Source organism: Caloenas nicobarica, chromosome 11 (genome assembly GCF_036013445.1).
Source record: "Caloenas nicobarica isolate bCalNic1 chromosome 11, bCalNic1.hap1, whole genome shotgun sequence".
NCBI lineage: Eukaryota > Metazoa > Chordata > Aves > Columbiformes > Columbidae > Caloenas > Caloenas nicobarica.
The window spans coordinates 13488404-13514553 of NC_088255.1; the positions used below are offsets into that span (position 1 = coordinate 13488404).

The 26150-nt window shown below is 41.7% G+C and overlaps 1 protein-coding gene across 6 annotated transcripts in view; it reads right to left on the reverse strand.

The window, feature by feature from the left end:
• MITF (melanocyte inducing transcription factor) overlaps nucleotides 1–26150 on the reverse strand; it is a 109216-nt gene that overhangs the window by 29270 nt on the left and 53796 nt on the right. For all 6 annotated transcript variants that reach the window (XM_065642925.1, XM_065642926.1, XM_065642924.1 and 3 more), the window contains one exon: nucleotides 20109–20355. In XM_065642925.1, the coding sequence (XP_065498997.1) occupies nucleotides 20109–20355 (247 nt within the window). The remainder of the gene's footprint in view (nucleotides 1–20108; nucleotides 20356–26150) is intronic.

A 26150-nucleotide genomic window follows, 5' to 3' on the forward strand; every position in this document is an offset into this window, starting at 1 on the left:
CAGACGGCCTGAAGCCATCTCCACTCCCAGCTTGTCCTTGCCAAGCCTCTCGTAGCTCAAGCACAACTATCCGCCTCCATGCAGCCCAAGCAACATCAACACAAGATTTACCAGACCATTCTAACACAGTTCACTATCTACACGAAAAAGTCACTTCTGAGAGGTAAAACCATTTGTCTGACTTTATCTTCCTCCCAAGGTTGCCAAGCACAGCGTCAGCCAGCGCCACCTTTGACTTGCTGTCAAATATTTAGAGCCTGAGCAAGACTATCGGTTACATTTCCCAGGGGTTACTAATCCAGCCACCGTTCCAGCCTCGATAACCCCTGCTAGACCTGCACAAAAGGGTATTTCACTTCCAGGTCTCTGGTTCACTACAAAACTGTTGAGAAAACCGGTGTCTTAATGACTTCACTCTACTGCAGGGAAGAGGTGCAGAATACCAGCCCTTCAAAGGTCTTGACGGGTCAGGCTACCACTTAAATCACACCAACCTTCACATGTGCAAAGCATTTAGACACTCTGGGTGTATTTCTAGACACCTGAGACCCACACCTGAGACAGCATGCACTTTGCTATACAAAAGGAGGAATATGAGTTTTTCCTCAAGTCCTGCAATGCCCTGATGGGGCAGTTTCCACATGCGAGAAGAAGCATCCTTCTCCACACCCAGTTCTGCCCAGGTGCACATCATTGTGATGAGCACATCATTGTGATGAGCACATCATTGCTCATTTGTCGAATGTGAAGAATACAAATGGGACTGGGTAAAAATACCAGCATCTTTCATAGAAAATGGACAAAGGAGAAAACAGTAATCAGTTTTATACAAGTTGTTGAGTAAAATGTAACCAGGACTAACCTTAAAACAGAGGAGAGACAGCACACACTGACTTTAAAATTAAAAAAAAAAAATTAAAAAAATCCTTATTACCAACTTCCTAGAGACATGGAGTTACCCACACAGAATGGGACCAGCTGTTTGCTTGTCCCAACTTTAATAAATGAAATTCGAGAAGCTTCAAGAATCCACGCCAAAAGCGGATTTAATCTGCTTTGTCCCTGCATGGTCTTGTCTTAATGAGTGTCATGCAACATCGACTCTTCACAGTTGAAATTTAAGCTAAAATAGGGTATTTTGCCCAAACTATAAATAAAAAGTATAAGAAAGAGAAAAAGCCCAAACCGTTACTTTCATAAGTTTTCAAAACCTTTACCCTCAAATATTGGTCTCATTTGTCACTACGAGGTTTGTGAAAGATTGCTCAGTTTTATAGTATATGAGACACAGTTTTGAACCAAGATAACTTCAAATGTTGATGAATATAATCTTCAGCACTCTGGGGCTAAGCAAGAAGTGCATTTAAGCCTTTCAGATCCACACTAGCTTGTGAGAAAGAATTGATGTTCAGAATATTGCCTGTGGGCTACTGAAGTATTTATTTACAAAACTCCACATTACAAAATTTCAACATTCAGCATTGAAACACAAGATAGGGACAGAGATGTAAAGATGGCACTAGATCAAAGTACATCAAACACCAAAAGCTACAAACAGTTGTATCCTCCTCTTTTTTAAATAAAAGGTATTTGTAAGCTGAAATGCAGCTTTTGTATTGTATTAAAGGGAACAAACCTCCCCACTTTGGAGGCACACCACACATCAGAAAGACATCACAGCATAATTTGAGTTGGAAGAGACCTTTAAAGGTCATCTAGTCCAACCTCTACATCTTGTTGCATACTTGCATAGAGACATCTACACTTATTGCATACTTGTCTAAAAACAATCTAGGTGAAAGACTGCTACACTCATTGTTCACATAATTGCATGGGGACTGCGAGGCTGGCAGCATGCTCTCCACTTCACTTACAAAGCCCATATCAAGGGCATGCCACTAATCACAAACCCAAATGCAAAACCAGAAAACAACTACGCCAAACCCAACCAGTGCCATGCAGTGCGTACTAGAACAGCTTGGCCTGTGCATCTAGTGAAAAGCCTTCCGCCTGAAACTTTTAAAGAAGCATCCAAAAATAAGAGTGAAAATAATTTTGAAAGCACCATTTATTTTAACAAGTCACTTGGCAACACAGTGGCTCCAGCACAAAGGATACGTGTTCTGGAACACGCCTGTTTTGAGGCTATCTGCTTTATGACAAATACACAGTGCCACAAGAAGAAGTTAGAAAGAGAATGAAGATCTTGTTAATTCAAAACAGTTTTATGCTGTTAACGTGCCCTGAGCTTCTACATGTCACAGTTAATAAAGAATTAGAAAGACTTAGTGGGCTCTATAGCACTTTGCCTACAGTCAATGATGTTTCATGTCAGCCCCAATATGGAAGACTTGAATAAGCAGAAGAATAAAGCAGTCTAGATACATCCATTTTATTCATGCTCCTAATATGATCATTAGACACAGGCTAAAATAATAATAAATCGCTGACATCATTTAAGTAAAGGAAATACAAGCTGGCTTACCACCGAACTCCTTGATTTTTATCCTTCTGCTCAACGAGCTGTGATGTTATTTATGACTGTACTAAAACCTACTGAGTTGTAATAAAACAGTTTCAGTACCTCAGAGTGCTTGATCATCATGTTCTCTAATGTAAGATAATCCAAGTCACCTTCATGCAAGCTCAACTAGCTACGATCTGAAGCATTCTGCTAAATACCAGAAATGGGATTTTTGGGGGGAGCTTTGGCAAGCCACAAAAGTGGGTACGCTCCTTGTACAGGAGAAGACTCCAGAGGAGAATTGACCCAGAGGGCTAAGCTGATGCCATAGAGCATCAAAATTGAAAGCCAGCACTGTCAGGCTTACTCTTGAACGGTGGTGGCTCTTCCTAGGGAGTAGAGAGCTAATATTCCACACTTCCATTAAGTAACATTACATTTTCACCTTCTGACATCTCGCTCACAAAGCAGGTACCAGAGCAGGCATCACAGTAGCCACAAAAGATTAAAAGCAGCAACAGTAAGAAATTAAGTATGTTTATTCCACTCTAATTTTAAACCCAGAAACCACAATGAAACTTAGTGTTTTAGTTATTTCTTAGCTAAAGGAGTGCTGCCATAAAACTTTTGTAACACAGACATATTTAAGGCAAATAGCCATTAGGTTGCATGACCTCACCTCTACACCCCATGATCTTATTCCCACAGACAGTAGCTACCATCTGGCTCCCAGAAAAAACAAGGCTACCATCAGCTCATTTATTAAACAAGGATGCCAACATCTCAGCCCTTTTAAGATCTCAGGCCTTACATACATAGAAACATCGCATCACCATCTATTTTATACTTCCAAAAACAGCATCCAGCCGTCAGGCCATTTTTGTAATGTTCCCTACACCTGCCCCTCCGTGTCTTCCAGTGACGAGCTGTTGAAAACCCTTCTCCTCCTGTTATTTCACATATAGCAGGCAAACAATTAGTTACACTGTGAAACAGGAAGCTCCTTGTCCACATAAATGACCCCTGATCAGGCCAGAGGATGGGGTGCTTGCAGGACCACCACCTGAACAGGTGAAATCTTTGACAAAAAACAATTTAAGCTGTCAGTAAACCTGTTTATACTGCAGTTGTAACAAAAACCAGCAGTCAGGATTGTTACTTCAGTAGATGTCACACAAGCATGTTCCTTATCACGAAAGCTTAAAGACTGTGAAAAAAAGGTTATATAAAATGATGGTCTAAATTTCTGCCGTGATGCTCTTCCAGCACATACACACGCCCTGGCACAGCAGCATTTTCAGCATTTGAGCTGAAAATATAAGACCTCCAGCCTGCAAGGGACTACAAGGTATTGATTCTCTACTGTGTGGAGTCCTACCGAGGTTGGGAGTAGGGCTATTTCTGCAGGACTGGAATCACTTTTTATTATATGACAGCAGACAAATTCCACCTTCCCAAACAGCTTAAAGAAAACTCTTTTCAGTGGTTTAATCTGAACTTCAAAAAAGCACAAGCCAACAACTCACCAGGCGAGGCACATTGACAAAACACAAAGAAGAGTGTGTGCCATCATTCCAGTTCTCCAAAGGTTAGCTGCAAATATGAATCAGCAAGAAATTCAGAAGTAAGAGTTTTGTCAGAAGACCAAAACATCTTTTGAGAAAGAAATTCAGGGCCTCCAGGCTTGGTCTCAGAACAATCCTATTTTAAATCGCACTTGTCCCACACTAATGTAACCCTTCAAATGCTATCCCAAGAACAGAACTATGTTCACAAGGGGAAATTAGCATGGCTTCTCCCACTAAGGCCATGTTTTATTTATGTAAAAAAAAATCATGCACCTCCTTTTAACACTGAAAAAATACAAACAACATGACGTATTTTACAACATACCTCTCATCACTGATTGATAATATACACAAAGTTTTAGCTACCCAAGAAACAGTATGAGAACAGAACACAATTCAAGGCAACCAGATGCTAGCATTAGAAAGATGTTATTAGAGATTAGATGTGGATTAACTAGATCCTAACTCAATCTTCCCCACCTTCCTCACCCTTTTTAAACCTCAAATATAAACCCATTTTAGCATGACACTACTTCACAGGAAGGAATCAATATTTTTCAGAGATCTTTATGCTTAAAAAAATGCAAATAAGCTCACACTGAACAGAGTTTATTTTAAATGAAGTTTAAACAGAGGAAAAGCAGAAGTGCGTTTTGTTTTGTTTGTAACATCTGCTAGGAGCCAGAGGAGATGCCAGTACATCCACGATCGCAACAGCTGGGTTTGGCAACGGCAGATGTAGTCACAGCCAGTCCCAAGGACACCACAGGTAGCTGGGCATCCTCAAACCGTGCAGTGCGAGACGCGGGACCCCGCCAGGGAACAGTTCAGGACACTATCTGCATTTCAAGCCACTGATGTCAGACGGGCTCTAGTCTGACTGAACTCCCAGTAGCGACGGGATAACACAAGGTCTCCTCATTTAATTTCATCTGACGAGAATCTAATTAGCACTCATCAACAGTGCTGGGCAAAAATAAGCTAATGTGTAATGAGTAGGGGCACCTGGGAATTGGCTTCAAAACCGCATTGCCACTCCACACTAGAGGCAGAGCTGGCCTGCGGAGGTGTGGGCGCTGGTGTCCGCTGCCCGGGCCTGCCCGGCCACCCCGCCCGCTGCTCCCACCCGCAGTGCTGCACGTGCAGCCGTCTGCAGGGCTACACGGACCCAGGCAACCAGAACCACGAAGCTGATTAAAAAAAGCACCACTTTTCCAAAACCAGGCCTTTTTTAAACTTCAGACTGCCTCAGCGGTCCCACATCATTTTTAGTGTGCCCCCACAAACGCGCATATTGGCACAGCCATGGGGGCAGCAACTACTAGGGCTGCAAGAGACATTGTCACCTTTGCTGCCACAGTCAACGTACCATGGAACAGCACCCAAAAACCAGAACTGGGCACAAATGGACACCTCAACTACTGTGTTCAGTTTTGGGCCCCTCACTACACGACAGACATTGAGGTGCTGGAGTGAGTTCAGAGAAGGGCATGAAGCTGATGAAGGGTCTAGAGATCAACTCTTACGAGGAGCGGCTGAGGGACCTGGGGCTGTTTAGCCTGGAGAAGGAGGCTGAGGGGAGACCTTATCATTCTCTACAACTACTTAAAAGGAGGTTGTAGCAAACAGGATGTTGGTATCTTCTCGCAAATAGCAAGTGATAGAATGAAAGGAAATGGCCTCAAGTTGTGTCAGGGGAGGTTTAGATTGGATATTACAAAAAATTCTTCACGGAAAGGGTTGTCACGCATTGGAACAGGCTGCCCAGGGAAGTGGTGGAGTCACCGTCCCTGAAGGGGTTTAAAAGACGTTTAGACGAGGTTCTTAGGGACATGGTTTAGAGGTGGACTTCACAGTGTTACATTAACAGCTGGACTTGAGCTTAAAGTTCTTTTCCAACCAAAATGATTCTATGATTGAATAACAAAGTTCCTTCTGCCTTACCCCATCTGGTGGCCTATTCCTTACATACAGCTGGTAGCAACAGCTATTTAGGCATGATATCTGCTAGAGAAGAAAATGCAAAGTTGGATTAACCGTGGCCCTCTAACAGTTATCTGTGGTTATTCCCCGGGTCCCGTAGCAGCCAGCCCATTCCTCACTCTGCATCCAAAGCAGAGTGTCCAGACACGGTGGGCTCAGATCACGCACAGCCATCAAGAGCTGACCCAGTCCTCACAGGCCTTTAACCAAAGCAGATAAATTGAATTAATAAATTTTCTTGGGGAAGGTTCAGCAAAAAGAGATTTCTAAGGATAAGCCCTGTGAACAGCCAGAAGCCATGGCTGGAAGCTTTTTCCTCATTATTTAGATCGAACACTGCAGTGAAAGGCAGAAGGCAATTCTGAACAGTGATCCACATAGGAAACGGCACTTTGCAAAGAGCAACTGATTATCCAATAAGCTGCACTCTAGAGCAGAAGGCACCACTTTTCTTCCCTCGAAAAGCCAACGTACATTAGAAAAGGATAAACTCTTTTGAAAAGCCACAGTACTATGAGATTAAATACTATTTTTCCTTTTACACAACAAACCATACATGGCTGAACCCTTAAGGAACATATGAACTTTCATGTGGATGAAGCCCATTAACTGCCACACAATGAATGCAGCCCGTGGTCCAGAATTCATTTTCTTTTAGAAACCAAAGAGAAAAAAGAAAGCTTATGATTGCTACACACAAGTGCTGACTCATTCAAGGTCATTCTACTCCTTCCCTGAACAAATTGTTTCTTTGAGACCCAGATTATCGTGATATTTCACAAGAGTATAGTTTTGGTGGGAGTCAGGAAGCAGAATTTTAAAATAGCCGTGTAAATAACATAGTAAAATAGTATCAGATTGCTCAAAGGAAGATTTTTCAATTAGTAAGTTATGAGAATACAGATGATTGTCCTATTTTTTTTAAACATAAGTCTCACTTCTCATAATTTTCTGTTTAACAAGGCAAGAATTAACTTTAAAGTGCTGTTGAACAAGGCAGGAATTAACTTCAAAGCAGTTCCTGACATGGTAGCAGAACACCACACTGCTTCAGCAGAACAGCCCTACTTTGCAAGAGGCTGTAGCAGGACAAAGAGCAGCTCTGTCCCCATCTTTCATGAGAATATCACATCTTCTAGAAGGACTCCCAAAACCCAGAAGGAACAAAAACCCTACACGCCTAAATAAAAAACACAAGCAGAGAGAACTCACAGCCTTAGTTAGCTAACAGAAATCTTCAAAACAAGGTTTAGTGTGCTGCCTACAGGTCCCTGACAGGACTTTTATCAAGACGTGGGATAGGCAGATAGGCTGTTTTCTACACCTCATTCTTGAAACGGGTTCCTTTGAAAGGAGGGAGTACTTTTTAAAAAAGAGAATCTCCATTAGTTGCCTGTTTATATTTTCATCTGAAAAGAACAGAATGTTTTAACTATATCCAACCTTTAAGTTCATAAACAGAATTTTGATGGTTTCAACCAGGAGGCTCATGGTGATTTTTAGGAAGAAAGACTGAAACACAAGCTTTGATTCACCTTCCTTAACATGCAAACTTCCTCTCAAATTCATAAAATACTTCTGATTCCAAGTCAGAATAAGTTCTGGTTTGACACCACTACCAGTACATTTTGATATAGCGATTTACTGGGCAAGGCCTTTCATTGTAACTAGGAAAGAAAAAGAAACACCAGAGTTAGATAGAGAGAGAAAGATACTCTGAAACTCACTCTGGAGCTTGCAGCAATGAACCCTTAGACCTTTTAAAGATGCTGAGGTGCCCAACTGCTGCCCAGACTCCACGCTCAGCCCCAGCGACAGCTCCCGGCACTGCTGGATACGCAGCATCCGCAGCACTCAGGGCCTGAGAGGGTTTCGGCACGTGGATCTGCTGCTCTGCATGTTCAAAAGGAGGGGAGGGATGGATAGATGGATGGATAGACAGATATAAGTATTATACATTGCTCTGAGACAGAAAAACATCTCTTTCAAACACTGGTTTCTGTAAACACACAAGACACATTCCTGCTGATGTCAATGTGTTCATTCAGAGACACGACACAGATTCCAGCCAAGTCAGTAATAAATATGCTGTTGTCAGAAGCCAGGGCTTCAAGTAGTTTGGTTGCCTGAAAACAGCTAATGGCTTCTGGGTTGTGTAAGACACATTAATTTAGAATTACAGTAATATCTACTACTTTTTTTGTGGAAAGCCATCACACACTTCAAATGATTTTTCTTTCACTAGCTCACACTGTCTACAAAAATCAGGATTTGTAGCACACAAAAGCAAGAAGGAGGATATAATTTAACACAATACAGTTGTGTCTTACATTGCTTTGAACACAGGGAATGTTTGACGGCAAACACACTCCAGTTTTATCACTTAAGCTTTTTTAGCACTCTAGTCATACTTGCTGAACAAGTTTATTACTTCTGCTGGATGCCAGTAGCAGATTTATTTAAAAGAGGCGGGCTGCCTTTCACAGACTTTCTAGCAGTAACTGGTTTTTGCATGTAGTAACTATTACATACAGCATTTAACTGGTTAACGGCTTCAGGGCACCTCTGAGACATTAATTGGTAAAAATAAAATACAATAACACAAGCAAACAACACAATTAGATTAATGTGTCAAAACAGTTTTTAGCACCTATGTATTAGCCTTCATCAGAGAAAGGAACAGTCTAGAAAGACGACTTTCCCAGCAGCTGGAAGCTTTCTCAGTACATGCACACGCTCTTGGAAACCCTCATGCCATCTGCTGAGAGATCAGGAAAGTGCAGCGCAATGAATGACAGACCCGAACCAGTTCTCAGTGCTGCCGAGCATTTTGTGTGCTACTTTAGCCTGCTGTTCCTGATGAAGTTCAATAGGGAAAAAAATCTGCTTGAATTGTATAAGTTACCCAAGAATTTTCAAAGAGCTATCTGGAACTTAAACTACTGATATTCAGCAAGTCGAGGTCACTAAATCACAAAGGTCTATAACCAAATATTGTTCCAGTATGTTAAAAAGATAAGAATATGATGTGGGAAACTTAAGCTATTGATTTGGTGGGGACATCCTAACTTTGCAAAAACACTGGTATTAAACAGTTGTGTTTGCTGGGTTTTTTTGTTTGATTGTTTGGTTTGGGTTTTTGTTTGTCTGTTTTGGGTTTTGTTTGTCCTACAGATACTGGATTTTCCGCTCCACATCATTACAAGCTGGAAAAAACGCACCTAGTTCTAAGTCAATGTAAACCCTAAAAGTTTATTAACAAGTCTCAACACAATAAACAAGTGGGTAACTGGCATCCAGTGCAAGTGCTTCTTGTCTGCAGGGTTGAGCTGTTACCCCAATACTCCAGCGCTCTCTCTATGAGTGTTTGGAGGCAGCAAGATACTTTTGTAGTTGGTAACAAAAGAATTGTTGAGAACTGAAGACTGGCAGAGTACTATTTCCACAAAAGCAATCACTTTTTTTTTTTTAATTTATTTACCAATCTGCCAAGCATATAACTGCCTATCTGCTTTTTTGCTGGGTCACAGCAGCAGGTGACAAACACAATCTCCCCCAGAATAAATGCTGTCCCAGGGGATCTAAAGGGGGTGTATGGAAGACTAGAGAGGAACACCTTTGTTCTTCTTTGCACTGCAACGCTATATCCAATTCGGCCCCAAACAGTACTAATAAATTAGAAGAGGTTCACAAAAAGTCTTCTAAAGGACTCGGGATCTGGCAAGCGTACCCTGAGCAGAAGGCCAGCACAGTCAGCTTTTCCTCTAGCCCACAACAGTTTCAGAAGTGTTGCAATCTCAGTCTGACATTAATTATTAGAGGAAGATTTACAGTAACAGTAACTTAATTCTTAGAGTCAGACAGACCAACCTACCCAGATCTGCTGGCCAGCAACTGTTGATGTAACAAATTCAAACTGGATGCTGCCATACAGAGATATTCTCCCAGAAAAATGCAAAGGCAGCAGCATATTAATCCAGTTCTAGTCTGATCCTCTCATTTAATTTCTGAGTAATGCTATTCCTATGCATGAAGAAAAATAAACAATGCTGCATGAATATTTTCCTAAACATATACAAGCCAAATGAGTTCTGTCCTCAATTCAGGGACAATTTCCACTACAAGCACTAAAGAGCTGTTTTACTAAAATGGACCATTTTGCTCAAAGAACAAGACATGAAGCTGGTATTCATTTCTGAGAGATAAAGGGTTAAAGCAGTTACCCATTTCCTCAACTGGACAACTACTACTATTGTAAAGTCCGTATTCAGTTGAATTCCATCAGGCCATGCTTTCTTAACACAATCTGACATGTACCTCTTCAAGATCTCAGATTTTTTTTTTTCCCTCCTCTCTGACACTTAGTAGTAGGCACTAGAAATAAATAAACCCCAAAAGCCAAATAGTAATCCAAATCTGAAGTAATATGTAACTATCAAGTTGGGGAGACTGATGATGGGACTGAATAATTTCTCTTTTTAAAAACCAAAACCAATACACGCTTGCCAGGTCCTTTACAGACAACACAATACTAGTTTTTGTTTCAAGTTCATAACTTGGCTCTTAAAGTAGTTGATAATGAACCAGCAGGCATTATTTTAAATCAACCAGTTTTATTAAATGAGCCAGAAAGGAAAGAGGCAGGGCTAATTACCAACATTCCTTGATGAATTACCTAGCGGTGTGTGGTAAATCTCCAGGCGTCTTTGTCTTTATCCCCAAATTTATCCCTTACTTATTTCTCAAGAGGTTAAAGGACATGGGGCTAATTAAGGAACCAGTCCAATGACAGACACAATCATTCAAGGTAAGGCTGGTTTTTATTCTTTCAAGCTTTTGCATCTCTGCCTGGTACTTCTTAATCTAATCTAAAAAAAAAAAAAAATATATTACTGCTGGGGAGGGTGAGGAAAAGTGCTAATCTTGTCACGGTCAGGCAGGTTGAAATTGCCATGCAGTGCTGGGCAAAATGCTACATATTTGTAATTTAGCCAATAAGAAATTCCTTAAGCCTCTCTTGAATGGCAGGAATGTCTCCAGCTTGTCACTTTGAATTCATTCATTACACAGGTTCAGTGTCTCAGAGAATAATGCTGCCAAACTAGCTGAAGAACTGAAATATTTGTGAGTATACATAATACCAAAAGATTAATTTAAGCAGATCTAAATTTTTACATTTAAAATTCAACATCGATCAAAGGTGTCAGCAGAGGCCTCCCTCGACCTCCACCCGACTCCCCCGCTCTCCAGCATGGCGTGTGGCTCCGGGCACTGTTTTATTCCAAATTAAGCCACAGAGTCGACAAACACAACTGCAATGACCAGCACTCACCCTCTTCATCCGTCCTTGGCTCAACCAGGAAAGTGGAATAAGGTGGTTTTTAAATTAACATTCACAAAAAAAGGACTTAATACAAGCTGTTGAAACCTGTTAGCTGGTGGGCTGTAGAGCCTCATCAATGCTTTTAATACCCACAACTATGGGCACCTACAAGTCTTTAGGAAGATTAACTCATCTTCTGCAGGTCTGAAACAGTCACTGACACGTGGTGAACCACCATTTTCCCAAGGTCTGGTAACTCAGCCATCAGATAATACGTCTAGACCGCGAATAAAAAAAAAAAAAAAAAAAAGTGCTTTGAAGCTGTAACAGAACAAACTTTGCAAGCTCTCCTTAACTGTGTGGATGTTATCATGCCAGCGGAAAGACAGCAAATCCTCAAGACCACCAACTAGAGTATAAACCACCAAGAACCTTCTCAAAGGCGATCAGACCTTGGACCTCCAGATGCCTATATTGTTTTGTGTGAATATATCCTTAATTTCCTCCATGTCGACAATATTATTTCAAACTATCAGGTAACTACTGTGAACTTGCAGGGCAAGAGTTCTGTGATAAGTAGCAGTTTTTCAGCTATCTTCCTACTCTGCTCAGGTACCTGGGCGTTCTGCTCACAGCAGGCATTTGCCCAGAAAATGTCCTGACCTCTCAGCAGCACAATCCAGCAGCAGCACAGTTTGTCCCACTAGTTTGACAGCTGTATTTTGTGCCACAGTGACCACAACCAAAGAGCCAAGATGGAAAGATCAGACATGTCCATCAGCAACAGCATTTCTCTCAAGAGCTCAGTAACACATGTATTTGCATCCATAGGAAAGGACACTTGGGATGAAGGCTGGAAGCAGTGTTTTGCACTAGCAGTCAAGCAGTCAGATATTTGTACACAGAACTATGTTGCCCCCTTGAATTCCATGCCTTTTTAATGTCTAATAACCTAAGTATTAAGCAAAAGTTTACATTTTACCTCTATTACTAACCACAGACATCAAGCATCAGTGCTTGTTTTGGAATAGCTTTCAACCCAATAAGCAAGCAAAAGATTTAAAGCCTGAGAAATACTGTTATACTTACGTGAAGGCTCAGGAGACAAGGCAGGCTTTAGTGGTTCTGTAGTTAAATGCAAGTTTTTCTTTATGAAGAAATTACTGTAGGCTTAAGTTGTGTATACCAGAGTCACCAAGTGTTAAGTAACCTTAGTTTAAATGTTCTATTTGTAGTTCACCAAGACTTGGTCTGGCAAATCACTTGTCTAAGTTCTCAATTGCAAATACATGCCATACTTAACATACTGGCACACACTACTATCTACTATTGTCAAGTTGGATTAAATTAACTTTTAATCAGATAAGTGTGTCCACGAACACACATTCCCTGTAGCAGATGCTACCGCATGTTTATCTTGACAAACCATTGTTCCTGTTCTTCAGAACCATGAGATAAGTCCCCTATACAATGAAGTTTCATGGTAATCATTACACCAAGAACACTATTGCTAACTGCACAGCCTTCCCTGCTAGGCAAGTCTGCATTCCCACCTCAGGTCATGCTCTGCAATAAGCACACTGGAAAAGGACTAGGAGGAGGTGTTTTTTTAATATATATGTCCATAATCATTAACACCACTCAGAAGGCATGCTTAGCATTTCAGAGCTGAAGAAAGAGAGGGTATCTGATGCAAAGAGCTTATCGTGGTGGTGCATTTAAAATCTGAATGAACAATGACAGGAGGGTGAAGGCGAGAGGCCAGCCTGGTCACCTGCACCCTCCCGAGCAGCACGGCTGCAGCGCTGCTCGCATCGACTGGGAGACGGTGAAAGATCAGCGTGAACTACAGCGGTGGGACGACATTAAGGAAGAGATAAATGGACCTGCTCTGGTATCAGTGGTGATCAGCCCACAATACCGACACGAGATGGGCAAAAACTCTTGAAGTAATAAAAAGCAAGAGCAGAAATCCAGTAGAGAGCATCTGGTTCAAGGCCTTGAAAAGAAGAGGTTTCAGCTTGTTTAGGACCCCAGGTGAAATAAGAAAAGCCACAATGACAAGACAAAGCCATAAAGAGCTGTACTTCTAGCACCAGAAAAGCAGTTAATATCTACTATGAAGATACCAACCAAGGCAGTGTGGCAGGGTGAATCCTAAGTGGGATACTTAGTGGCAGAGAAATTTTTACATGTCCAGCATATTATAAACATTATTGTATGCAAACACACTATTAACAATTTGTTAATAACAAATATTAAAACTGTCTTTCTAGCCTATATTTCCATCCATATGTTTTTCTATCTGCGTCACATTTTGGGGTGAACTGCCCTGTTCGCAAGAGCAAGCGCTATGCGGGAGCACAGAGAAGAGCGATCTCAAGCTGCAGGTCAACGAAGCAGGACCCACCTTGTCCAGATTCCCTGGAGCATGGGAACAGTTTGCTTACTCTCCAGAAACAAGAATGAAGGGGATGTTAGCATCCTGAAAGCGACCTCTTATACCACCTGCTGGTCAGGAGACCTGTTTATATCTCATTACCCGCAAGGCATTTGTGCAGTGTCCAAAAGACTTGTGCACCACTGCAGGAACACGCTGGTCCATGCTGCAGACACCTGCTGCGGGTTCCCACCTCAGCCCTCGAGGCTGTGCTTTGCAGCAGGATCCGATGTGGCTCTCCCATCTCAGCGCCTGTGCCAAATGCAAGTTACATTCTTAAATCCCCAAGGACAGTGAAAGAGGGAGGAAGAGAGACATCAGATGGCCAGTAGATTTCTTATTGTGGTATTCATTTGGTGTGACAACACTCAGGAGGAAGGGGAGGCAAACCACCCGCATCCTGGGGAGCGTTAGCATGCTGCATCAGGGACAGACTGGGACAGGGACCACACCATTTCACCACAACACATGCAGTTTAGGCTTCCATCAACCTTTGTGTCGTGGCCCACTGCATCACATTAAAAACATGACAGAACAAGCATCACGTCCATGTGCAAAGGAACACCAACAAATAACATGGGCGGACAGAAGGAAGAAGTGTTCGCCCTCATTTTTCCACCTTTCATCTGCTTAGTGAGACATGCAGAGGGCTGGAAGTCAGCTGCCCACCAGTAATGTTTTAAATCCTGCAAAAACTGGTAATGTTTCCAAAGGAATTGATTTGCAGCTCTATGGGCGATGCAGGCCCTGAGCCTCCTTTCCTGCCTCCTGAGGATGCTTCAGTGTATCTCTTCCCATGGAGGACACAAGACTGCTCATGCCAGTTGCAGTTTCTGCAATGCCACATTGTGTTTTGGGCAGGCAGGTCCAAAGTACTTAGGGGACTGTGTTATGCTTGTTCTGAACAGTAAACTTTATCCAGAACTCAGGCCAAGCCATACAAACCACACAGCATAGCTTCAATTCAAGTTTTGTAATGTCTCTCAATGAGCAAACAGGTGAGTTTCCACTACTCCTCGAGCCCAATTCTCTGAATTTCTGCAATATGTTTTCTTTCTGGACTACTGCAAATTCTGTAAATAAGACTACTTTGAGACAAATGGACTTCTTAAAAAAAAAAAATATAGAAGTGAGCAACCTTCAAAGGCAAGCCTTAATCAACATATCAGGTCTGACTACTTCTATCAGCAGAACTTCTCAAAGACTAACCCAAAAACAAGCAGAGGATCTCGCAAGCCTTGCTTGCATGAATAAGGCACTATGGCTGGTAATTTCAGCCTTCAAAGTCACTCCTTGTTTGGTTTTTTTTTTCTTTTAGATGTTTTAGATGAAGGAAAACCTTTTTCCCGCTGTGTCTCTTAAAAGCAGATAAAGAGTGGTGAGCGCCATACCCGTACTGCCTCAGTGCAGCTCTGGTGAAAGTGCCAGAGGGACCTTACGTAAAACTGTGGTCATATAAGTCAGCATTTCTGCCTGCTGAACAAAAAATCCTAAAACCAGCTGCCCAGACTGAGGTAGAAGACTTAAAACTATCCTAAAGATGAGGATAGGGTGCCACTGCCTGTCAGAAAGGCAGGGAGTTGTCCTGCCGCTGCCAGGGGCTTGGCAGGAGAGATCACTCACTTGCAAGAGTCCTGCAAGTTGCTTGGTAGGCAAAGAGGCTGGGAGCGGGCAAGGGGGTGCACAAAAGACATGAAAAACAGAACCCAGCAACTATATCACATCATGAGGAGATACTCCCTAAGTAACTGTCAACAGACAGCTGCTGGGACTACAGCAGAAAAGCTAATTCCGTGATATCAAGCAGGAAGACTGTAAGATAGGAAGCCAGAGACAGCTATGGGGAAGCTGATTAACGAACCAGCTACACTACAAACCGAGAGTGTATTCTCTTGATTTCTGTTAATAATAGCGAAGGATTTCACCACCTTTAACACATTATCTCCACAAGGTATGGGATTAATAGCAGTAATATTTTGCAAACGGATGACTGAGGAGCAAAAGCACTAACCTGTCATCAGGTCCCAGTGACGACAGGCAGGGCCCTGAGCTACCCCTGCTTACAGAAACCAACCAGTCCTGAGATCAGCTCTGGAATACTAAAGCTGAGATCTGCAGCAGTGCTTCTGCTCCAGCACATAAGGACTCCTACCAGACAAGAGAATAACCGCAATCAACAACAACAAAAAGAACAGCTTCTTAATAAGTATATAAAACTAAAATACACCTGTATGGAAGAAGCTACTCCATAAAACAACCCACTGCCACTGAAGCCATCTTAAGACAAATTCTTTGCAAAGAAGTTACCTCTTTTAAATGAAAATATAAACTTACTTTGTACCTCAGGAACGGATACTGATCCAACATTAATAGGGCTTAGAACTACTCCAACGATCAACATTTTAAGTTACATGCTCCTATTTCCAATGCAGAGCAAGAAGTTGAAGTGCAGCAGAAGCAAAGAAAGTCTTGTGACACATCTCTGCAATGTTGGTCCTCAACTACCAACAGGAGATGGATGAGAAGGTGCTTAAAAATAAACCAGCCTGTACCTCTGTGAAGCTAATATCAGCTCTGCAGAAGGAGTACTGAAAGCTGTAAGAAATCTTCCTTTTGCTACTAGATTCAAAGAGACACCATTTCAAATGTGTTAGACCTACTCCCAGTCCATCTCTTAATTAGGCTGTACAAAACAATACAAAATTTGAATTCCAACAGGTCATTTCCTACCTTGCCAACCTACATTACTTGACAGAAAAGTGATGCAAGAAGCAGTCATTACTCAAGAAAATGAAATCCTATTTATTCATATAGCCTTGAGCATACCACATTATGTAATTTGGAGATTCCTATGCAATGTGACAGATTCGTTATGTACTTCTCTTTCTTTCCATATTGTTTGTAAATTAACATCTTGAAAACAAATATAAAATCCAAGCTCATAAACACCTTTGGCTTCTTTTTAAACCAGTCATTCCAAACTACCATCCTCAGGCATAGAATCATGGAATCATTTCAGTTGGAAGAGACCCTCAATATGATTGAGTCCAACCTTTAACCTAACTCTGGCACTAAACCATGTCCCTAAGAACCTCGTCTAAATGCTTTTTAAACCTCTCCAGGGATGGTGACTCCACCACTTCCCTGCACAGCCTGTTCCAATGCCTGACAACCCTTTCCATGAATAAATTTTTCCCAATATCCAATCTGAACCTTCCCTGGTGCAACTTGAGGCCAATTCCTTTTGTCCTGTCACTTGTAACTTGGGAGAAGAGACCAACACCCTCCATGCTACAACCTCCTTTCAGGTAGTTGGAGAGAGAGATAAGGCCTCCAGGCCCCTCACCAGCATCATTGCCCTTCTCTGAACTCTCTCCGGCAAGTTGTATTCTCCTTCTCACATTGTAATATACCGGAGAAAGGGCAAGTCACACAATGTAATTAAAAACACAAAACGTTGTCAAGTTCAAGAAGCTTGGAGTGGGTTTTTTTGATGCTAAGTTCCAAACCAGCCGAACGAAAACAGCTGCCACATTTGGTGGTATTTATTTGTGAAGTAGTATTCAAAAAGATCTCTTTTAAAGACAGTTGCCTTGCAGATCAACATTTCTGAAAGTGTAAAAATCCCCTGTTTGTCTATCTCATTCTTTAAGGTCACCACATCCAGACCATCTGGATAATAAAGTTACCAACTTAGTTCCCTATTTATCTAATTAAAACTTCTGTACAGCTCATATGGAAAATTTGTCTACAGCTAAAAAACAACTGAAGTGTAAAAAGCAGCTGCAGGGAAATGATGTCACTGGTTCAGCGTTACTGCAGGCAGAGCTGGCTGGCAGCGTATTGGCACCAGGAAGATCCCGATTTATTGTAAATCTCCTCTTTTGAGCCAAATAATCTACTAAAACCTAAAAACTATAACCAAAACAAAACAAGCAAAAAAGCTACACCAAAATTATATGGACCTTTCAGCCAAATCCTACTCTTAGTGAAGCATCACTGGTAAATTTTCAGCAAGACCATGACTTCAAGCCTGGTATTTTGTACTAATTTTTTGTTTTAAAGAACCAGTGCACTTTTATAAGATAAAAGGCTGATTCTGCTTTCCCCCACCAAAAACACAAGCAGCAAAACCATACAAAGCAGTCCCTCTTCTCTCATGGGCAGAGACCAAAAGGACTTGTTTTTGCTAATTTTGACTGTTACTTATGTAAATGCAGGTGATGAGAAGACAGGCATCATTTTGTTCTAGCAAGTAGCTCAAGTTTACACAGCCATCGCCTTCAATGCATAATTCTCTTGTCATCAAAAGGTTGTTGCTGCCAGTTACTACTTTTAATTTACAAGCCAGTTAAGGATACATTATCTTAATTTTTTGCTCTACAGGGTCACGCGCGCTGCCACTTGGGCCAAAGACAAGTGCAGGGGAGGCATCCTCCCTCTTTCCAGAAGATCCTCCTCCATCAGGAGGGAATGGGGGACAGATAATTATTTTGCTGTCCTGAAGGACTAGGATTCAAGTTCAAGTTCTTCGTGCGAAGCTCCCTAGCAATGCTCTAGCAGGTTACAGATTTCCGTACAAGTCCAATGACAAGCCAGTTCCTAGTAACCTCGCGTGTAATAACTGAGCATCGCCTTTCGGCTGCAGCATCTTCTGTAGTTTGTCTCTCTGAAATAAAGGGCTGCCTCCTCTCCTCTCTCATATAAAGAGGTTAATTGTAAAATGAACAATATAGACAACTGCTAATGCTTCTTCAAGACATTACACTCATTCCTTAACAATATAATTGGAAAATACACGTTTTCCTACAAGTTTTCAGAGAGGTTTAAAAAAACTCCTAAAATTCACATCATGACATGTTAGGATGAAGGGATATAAAAACGTTACACGTTTAACTAAGTGCATTACAAACAAAAAAACTGTTTCATAGCACCTACACATCTGCTGGATCTGAATTATAACTATGGTGCCATAACCCGGAAACAAGTTTAAGGAATTGTTATGCACAAACATTACGTATAATGCACAAACGTGGTGCGTAATACACAAACATTAGAGAAAATAGCTCTTCCTAGGCAACTTCGGACTCCTTACTATATGCACATGCACACATGCTCAATGTACATCATATTTAATTTTGATGAAAATGTGTATGTTTGTATATATATACAAAATTCAAATTCAACTGTCTCCTCTTTGCTCCCAGATTACAGACACTACTTAAGTATGACTCTAGTATCCACATTAAGTATTAGTTTTGGCACTGTCAGCACAATACCATAATGCAGATTCAATAAATAAAAGCACCCTACATTTCCTCCATAAACCCATCACATGGACTGCCTGAAAATCCTGAGCCCGTAAGTCTATTTTAAAACTAGATCTTTGAATACGTATCATTGGTATATAACGACGACGAGCAAACTACAAGCGCATTGTAACCAAGCTCAATTAATTTATCTGGTAAGAATACGCTTACCGACCAAAGTTGGTTACTAAACATCAGCTGTAATAAAAAGATTTAGCAGTAATGCAGAGCATATAGATAACTCTTCAAAACTCAAGAAAATTTTATTTTATTTTCATGAAATATGTCAGCAAATGTCTCCAAAATATTTTGTATTCTTTCACTCACACATTTCATACTGCTTTACTCTACTTGGGCTTAGCCAGTGCCTGAAATCATCTCTTTTCTAGCTGTTCACGTTTTTCCCCAGTAATTAGCAAGCTACATCCCTTTGACAGAGGGGTACTAACAAGCTCCTACAGTTTCCAGTAGGACAAGGAATCCAAAGCTACTAATGGCAAACAAGTCATTTAAGCAAAAAAGGATTACGAAGGCTTGTTGCAAGAGGCTGGAAACTGACCCGTATTTCAGATTAAGGCTTTCTGAGGAGCTCTTTTGTAATGAGTTTTGACACCATTTTACAAAAATATTTCATTGTTTGCTTTTAAAAGCCAAAATATTGATGTAAATATCTACTAATAATTTCTTCTTTTTGAAAATAACTAAGTACTAGAAAGGCGGAGAAGCGTTTTCCAAAGGCAAAATGACAGAAACATTAGTTTTGTAACAAAACCTCCCTCCCAAGATCTCAAAGTTGAAAGAAAATGAAAGTCACACAAACTTTTAAAAACAAACACGTTTTCCATTCTTCACTACTAGGACACCAAAACAAGCTGCAAATAAAGCCAGAGCGCAGCTTATTTGCAAAATTCCACTGCTGAAAATCCCTATAACCATGTCCTTATTTAAAAAAAAAAAAAAAAAAAAAGTATGTTTAGACGAGTGAGAGCTCCTGAACAGAAAGGCGGAGAGACTGGCATACCTTGAGGACTTCCATGGGCACCTGGGTGGCAGGGGGCAGGCTGGTGGGGACGCTGACGTTGATGGCAGGTGTCTGGCTGACGGGTACTCGCTGCTGCATGAACTGGGCTGCTTGCTGCTTCTGCTGCTGCTCCCGACGCTCCTGCTCCTGCATCTGCTCACGCATGAGCTGCTGCCGTAGCAGGATTCGTGAGGTCATGCTGGAGGAGCTTAAGGGAGGCTTGGAAGCGCCAGGATGCTCGGAATTGCTGTGGGAAGACCAGAGAGAGACAGGATCAGCTTCTACAAGCGGGATCACGGCTCCAGCGGTTGGAACTCTCAGAATTGCACCTGAACATGGGGTGGGATGGGTGAGGATACGCCGCACCACGCAAGGGGGAATTCGGAGCCGACCTACTTCAGGTACTTAGCAGCCACATTAGGCTGCCTTAACTCGACTGCAGCTCACCATTTCCAAATGCCAGTATCCAACTGTAGAGAGTATTTGCTGTTCCAATTTTGCAGCAACCAACCATAGCAGCAGGTACTCATATTCCTTTTTTAAAAGGTAAAGGGCTGCATCAGGTCTAATAACGGGTATAGATAATACTCCAAGTCTAATGAAAAAAATAAATAAACAGATAAAATAAATCTACCTCTCCTACAAAAGCACGACATAACAAAGTTCAGTTATTTTCTGCAAAATACTACCTTGGGGTTGGATTTGCTGGTAGTAACATTCTTCATAGCTAGAAAGCAGGTCCAAAAAAAACCAACCCGGTTCCCACTTCAGGCCTATCAGTATCTTCTGAGTGCAGTGAGATACGAGAAACGGCAGAAGAAACAACCCTAACAGCTTTATTTCAGCCACACATTATAAAGTGTATTGATCTGGCGCTGCACTGCTTCACCACCCAAGAGCCACTGCTAAGCCATTGGTGACAGAGCCTGCTTCCACACAGTGTGGGACAAACCACAGGACTTTGCCACGGACTGCGGGGACACCTCCTGAAGCAACTCATCATTTTGTTAGCCCTCAGAAGTAAAATCCATTCATTAGATGTTTCTGTAGCATAAGGCACAACAATAAGGGTATGCAAATACCAAGCTGCCCATCTTTTCAGGGAAGGATGTTAGAAGTGGGTAAGAATAAATGAGTCCATATAAGAAAGAGCTACAGTGTGTATAATTGAGGATATTTGGTTTCTGACTGCTGCAGTTGATATCAGCCCATGGCAGAAAGGGCTCGTCAGGCTGTAACAATGCAGGGCCATACCGGAGAAGGCAGCAGTGACCTCCTGCTCTAGGAGGAGGCTCCTCTTGGGAAACCCACCTCTGGCTCCAGCATTCCGGTCCTACCTGAAGGATGCTGACTGGACCGCTGGCACAGGGGCCAGCATCCCTTCCAGGGCTCACCTGGGGGCTGTGGGCACCCACAGCTACTTGTGCTTGGGCAACCAGAGCCAGAGCTGCTGGAAGTTTGCCGGCTTTGCTTAGGACCAACATCGACAAAACCAGTTCAGAGTAGAAACAAAAAAGGAGAATTCACACTTAACTCCCTCAAGAGATCAAACTCTGCTTTTCCGGAGCACACATGTTGGAGGCAGGGAGGGAGGGAGGGAAGGAAGGAGGGAGGGAATCATCTTGCTATTTAAGACCTGTCAGGTTGAAACATTCGGAGAGACACTGATCCTTTTGATAAAACAAGAGAAAACCTTTGTGGTGAAACTAATGCAGCTGTGGAATAATCGCACTAATTAGCTGCTCAAGACAAGTCATTGACTGTGATACTTGTAAAAAACACCAACCTTTCAATTAAGGGTGAAGCATTCTCACATCTAAACCCAGCAGCATTTTTCCTGGCTGCACATCGGAACCACTTGCACATTTCCAAATCAAGGACGTGCTTTATTTCCATGACAGAGATAGTTATAAATCAGTAGTCTCCCAATTTTTGTGATCACATACTGCTACCAGGAAAAAAATGTTTGAGTATGCACCCCCAATATATGTTTATTCATTATTTATATAGATGTGTTACTGAAGTGCTAATATTTTCTTCCTGGCCACTAAAAATATTGCTCACCCCACTTTGGAGACCACTGTAACAGATGAGCAAAAAACCGCACTGAAACATTGCTTTTAAGGCAGGCTTCATTTTCCCCATGTTGAGGAAAAGCTTATTTTGTATCGCACTACGTAGGATTCTCACTTGTGTGCTACTGACATTTTTTTATAGATACCTAATGCTGCAAAATTGGTAACCCAGCAGTTCCTCCCACCTTCTTCCATTTTGAACTGTTTCTCCGCCTACCAAAGCCAAGTGAGCTGAAAACCATCCCAGGAGAACCTTCCCATATACTAAAATTCCGGGGAATGCAAAGGAGAAAGAAGGAAAAATTATTTCCATGGCATTTCAAACAGCCCCTGCCAGGAACCCCATCTCGCCCACGCAATTACTGTACCTACTCACACCAACACCACCACTGTCCTTGCAGCTGCCTGCAGGTGGTTCAGGGCTCTACTGTCAATTGAAAATTGTCAAAAAGAGGCTTCAAATATTTTGTCTCTGAAAGAAACAATAATCCCAGAAAATGCTCTTCTGCCAAATTCTTTCCCAAAGGGCAGAGAATCTTTCAAGTTTTATTTCTTTTGTAATTCTGCTCAATATTCTAGTTACTCACTGGAAAACAGCTTAGATGCAATTAGGTATGTACTGCAAGGTCAGGCAATGTACTTTTTAAACAAGTATCAAAAGACGACCAGAATTGGCAGGGGGAAGAAGAGTCTGATCTCATTCACATCCAGAACACGAGATTTTGGTGGCCAGACGAGGGGGAAGAAAAAGTCTGAGAGAAGATTATTGAATGTCTAGTTCATTCCTATTTCAAAGGAGAAGCCAGAAACCAGTGCAGCTACAATAGAGCCACAAGCTCAGCAGACACATCGTTCTCTTACTTGCACACGTTATAATTTTATGCAATATAGAGGCAGATGGGTGCTGGACACAGGCAGCAGCAAGCTGCCAGACTGCAGTTACTGCCATCAATGCATTGGAGTTCAAGTAACATTTTTATCTGTAATAAAAGCTGCTGCACAGCACCTGTCTGAGCAGAACCTCCTGCCACAAGCACTGAGAAGGAACTGGGCAAACACAAGCCAGCCCCAGCCATCCCCGGTACTTATCCCGGAGGGGCTGTAAAGCTCCTCCCGTGGGCAGAGTGGTCTCACCACACCAACACTCCTTCCACTCACCACAAGTGGCACTGATCGAACATGGAAAACTGGTACAAACGCTGGTGGCCCATCCTCTAAGCCTCTCCCCCACACAACACGGAGCGTTCTCCCACCCAGCTTTCCATCCCCACCATGTCCGCTCCTCCTCTCAACTGCAGGATGCTCCACATAAAGCTCCAAGGTGGAATGGAAGATGGATTGGGTTTCATCACCGCAAACCCTCCAGAAAGCAAACAGGAGTAGCTTTGTCAGAAACTCAGTTTTCCAATCAAAAAAGCAATTAAAAACTTGTTACGTCAAACGCTTCATCAAAAGAGTTTTGAAAGTTCATCTCTTTAAAGCTTCTTGACCTTTACATGTCTCTGCACAGGCAGATCTTCTCCCCTGATCAAGCACGGTGCCATGTGCTGCAGTACGACCCAGAACCTGGACACGTGCACTCAAAACTCTCATACGTGAACTGATTCACCTCCAGATTATGTAGAGCTGGTAACAGAGCCCACACACACAACTGATACACGATGTGATTTAGATACTTCCTGCAAACATGGTTTATGGATACCATTTAATTGCAATAAATGAAACCAACTCATCCTTTTAATTGACATATGATTAAACCAGTTATCCATTAGCAGTGTAATAAGCATAGTGTAATACAGAGTTATTAGTTGCGAGTGTCATGTGCCAATCAAATTAATCATGAAGTGATAATGTTTTATTAAAGCAGCTTAGATTACATATCCTTTGCACAGATGCCTGGGAAATGTTAGTTACTGTAGACACAAATTATAATGCACATAGTCGTTGCATAATAAAAGGCAACTGATCAGATTAAAAACAAGTTTAAATTTGTTGCCATCAACTCAAGAGATTACAAAGACCATATCTTTTAAAGTACAATCTACCTTCCCAGATATGTACTGATTAATTTACCTTTGTCTCCTTGGGCAAAAAGACAAACTTGTCTTTTGCTGGTTAGTTTTGTTTTCAGAGTCTTATAAATTGACCAAACTAGCTCTCTAGTTAACATGTATACCAGACAACTAATGTAAATCATGCAAACATTAGTTTGCATTAGCTATGTATTTGTTAAGAAACTTCTCTGGAAATTTTGAACTGGAAAACATTATTTAACTCAGCTTTGCTTTTTAATTACTGTTTTAATATTTATGATTTTTTTTTAGGAAAAAAGAAAAGCCTCTAATGTAATGTTTCTTAGACAAATTACAATAACTAAAAATACAGACCAACTCCTCAAACCCAAAGTTTCCTCAAGCAGAGATTAGCAAGAATCAAATAAAATGCATTTTAAAAAAAAGCTTTCAAAACCATTTGCTATGGGCAGGATCAACCACCCTGCTCTAAGCAAAGAAATGGCACACAAGGGGGAGGCTGTTGGTCTCTTCCGTTCATGCCAACTGTTTGTTAATGGGTTAGTCCACAGAGAAATCAGCCAAGAAAAGCAGATTTAGCACCTCAAGAAATCCACTGAGCTGCACCAGATCTCAGAGGTAAGAAATAACACGGGATTTAAATGCTTGTGTTTCATGTCTTACCCTTATCCCATTCATAATTATTTATAGAGAAAAGGCATGCATGTTTAAGTATCTGGCATTAGCATAAAACTATCGTGATCTTTAAAGCAAACAGACGAGAAGTTGCCAACGTTACAACTCAAATATTTGGCTTGACCTCTGGAAGGCCTTCTCAGAAGAGACCACCACACAGCTCCCCTTCCAATACCCCCCCTGTTCAATGACTGCTAGTTTCCTCAAAACTAAGTTTACTTGTACAGATTCTGTTTTCAGTCTCTCTACCAAGCAGTGAAACCTCGAGAAACTTTTTGTTGCCAGTATTACATATGTGGCTGATGTAACAACATTTCCAGCAGCATCTAACCTGCCAGTCAGCGTTGCCGCTTGTCACAGACAGGGGTGACAGAAAAGCAAAGAATACCAAAAGGAAAAAAAAAAGGCAAGGAGGAGTCAGATTGCCGCCTCAAAAAAAAAAAAAAAAAAAAATCAAATCCAAAACTCCAAAACTCCAAAAATCCACAAACAACAAAAAACCCCCTAAAACAATCTCTTCTCCCCCATATTCAGGGAGGTAAGGGGTTCTAACTGCTACAGCATTTTCCCTGCAGCACTTTGTATTTCATTCCTAAAATTTAGTAATTGATTGTGGGTTACAGTGACTCTCTGCTCACCACACCAACTGCCTGGTGCTGCTTAAAGTATCAATGTAAAAAAACCAAACCCCAACAGTTGGCACCCTCATACATCCACACTTGCCAAGGACAGAGCAATTACATAAACGGCGTGGAGACCTTTACTGGCCTTTATAATAAAGCAAGGACTATGTTTCAGGCATCTATATGAAATAAGGTTTCCATGTTTGAAGGTTATATATTCAAGGAGACACACTGCCTGCTGCTGCATCTGCTTCATCATCAAGATGAACATTTTTCTATCCCTCCAGTGTTTTCTTATCCTCAGCTGCTCCAGCTCGGAGGTGCTGTCCTGCAGCAGAACCGCTTACCCGACACCAGGGCTGCACCCACAGAACAACCTGCAGCCCAGTGGGCATCCATCCATCTACCCGAATGCATTGAGGGCACCTGGGCAGCAGGGGAAAGAAGAAAAAACCCTGAAACATCAACCATGCACATCTACTACCCAGGAAAGGCTGAATTACAAATGAAGTTAATTCACTTGACCTTGATTTAAAAAAAAAAAAAAAAAATCCAAAACCAACACACACACCAACAAAAAGCAATCATAGAAGGAAAAACATTCAATCCTCAGCTAAGATTTTTTTTTAAGTAGCT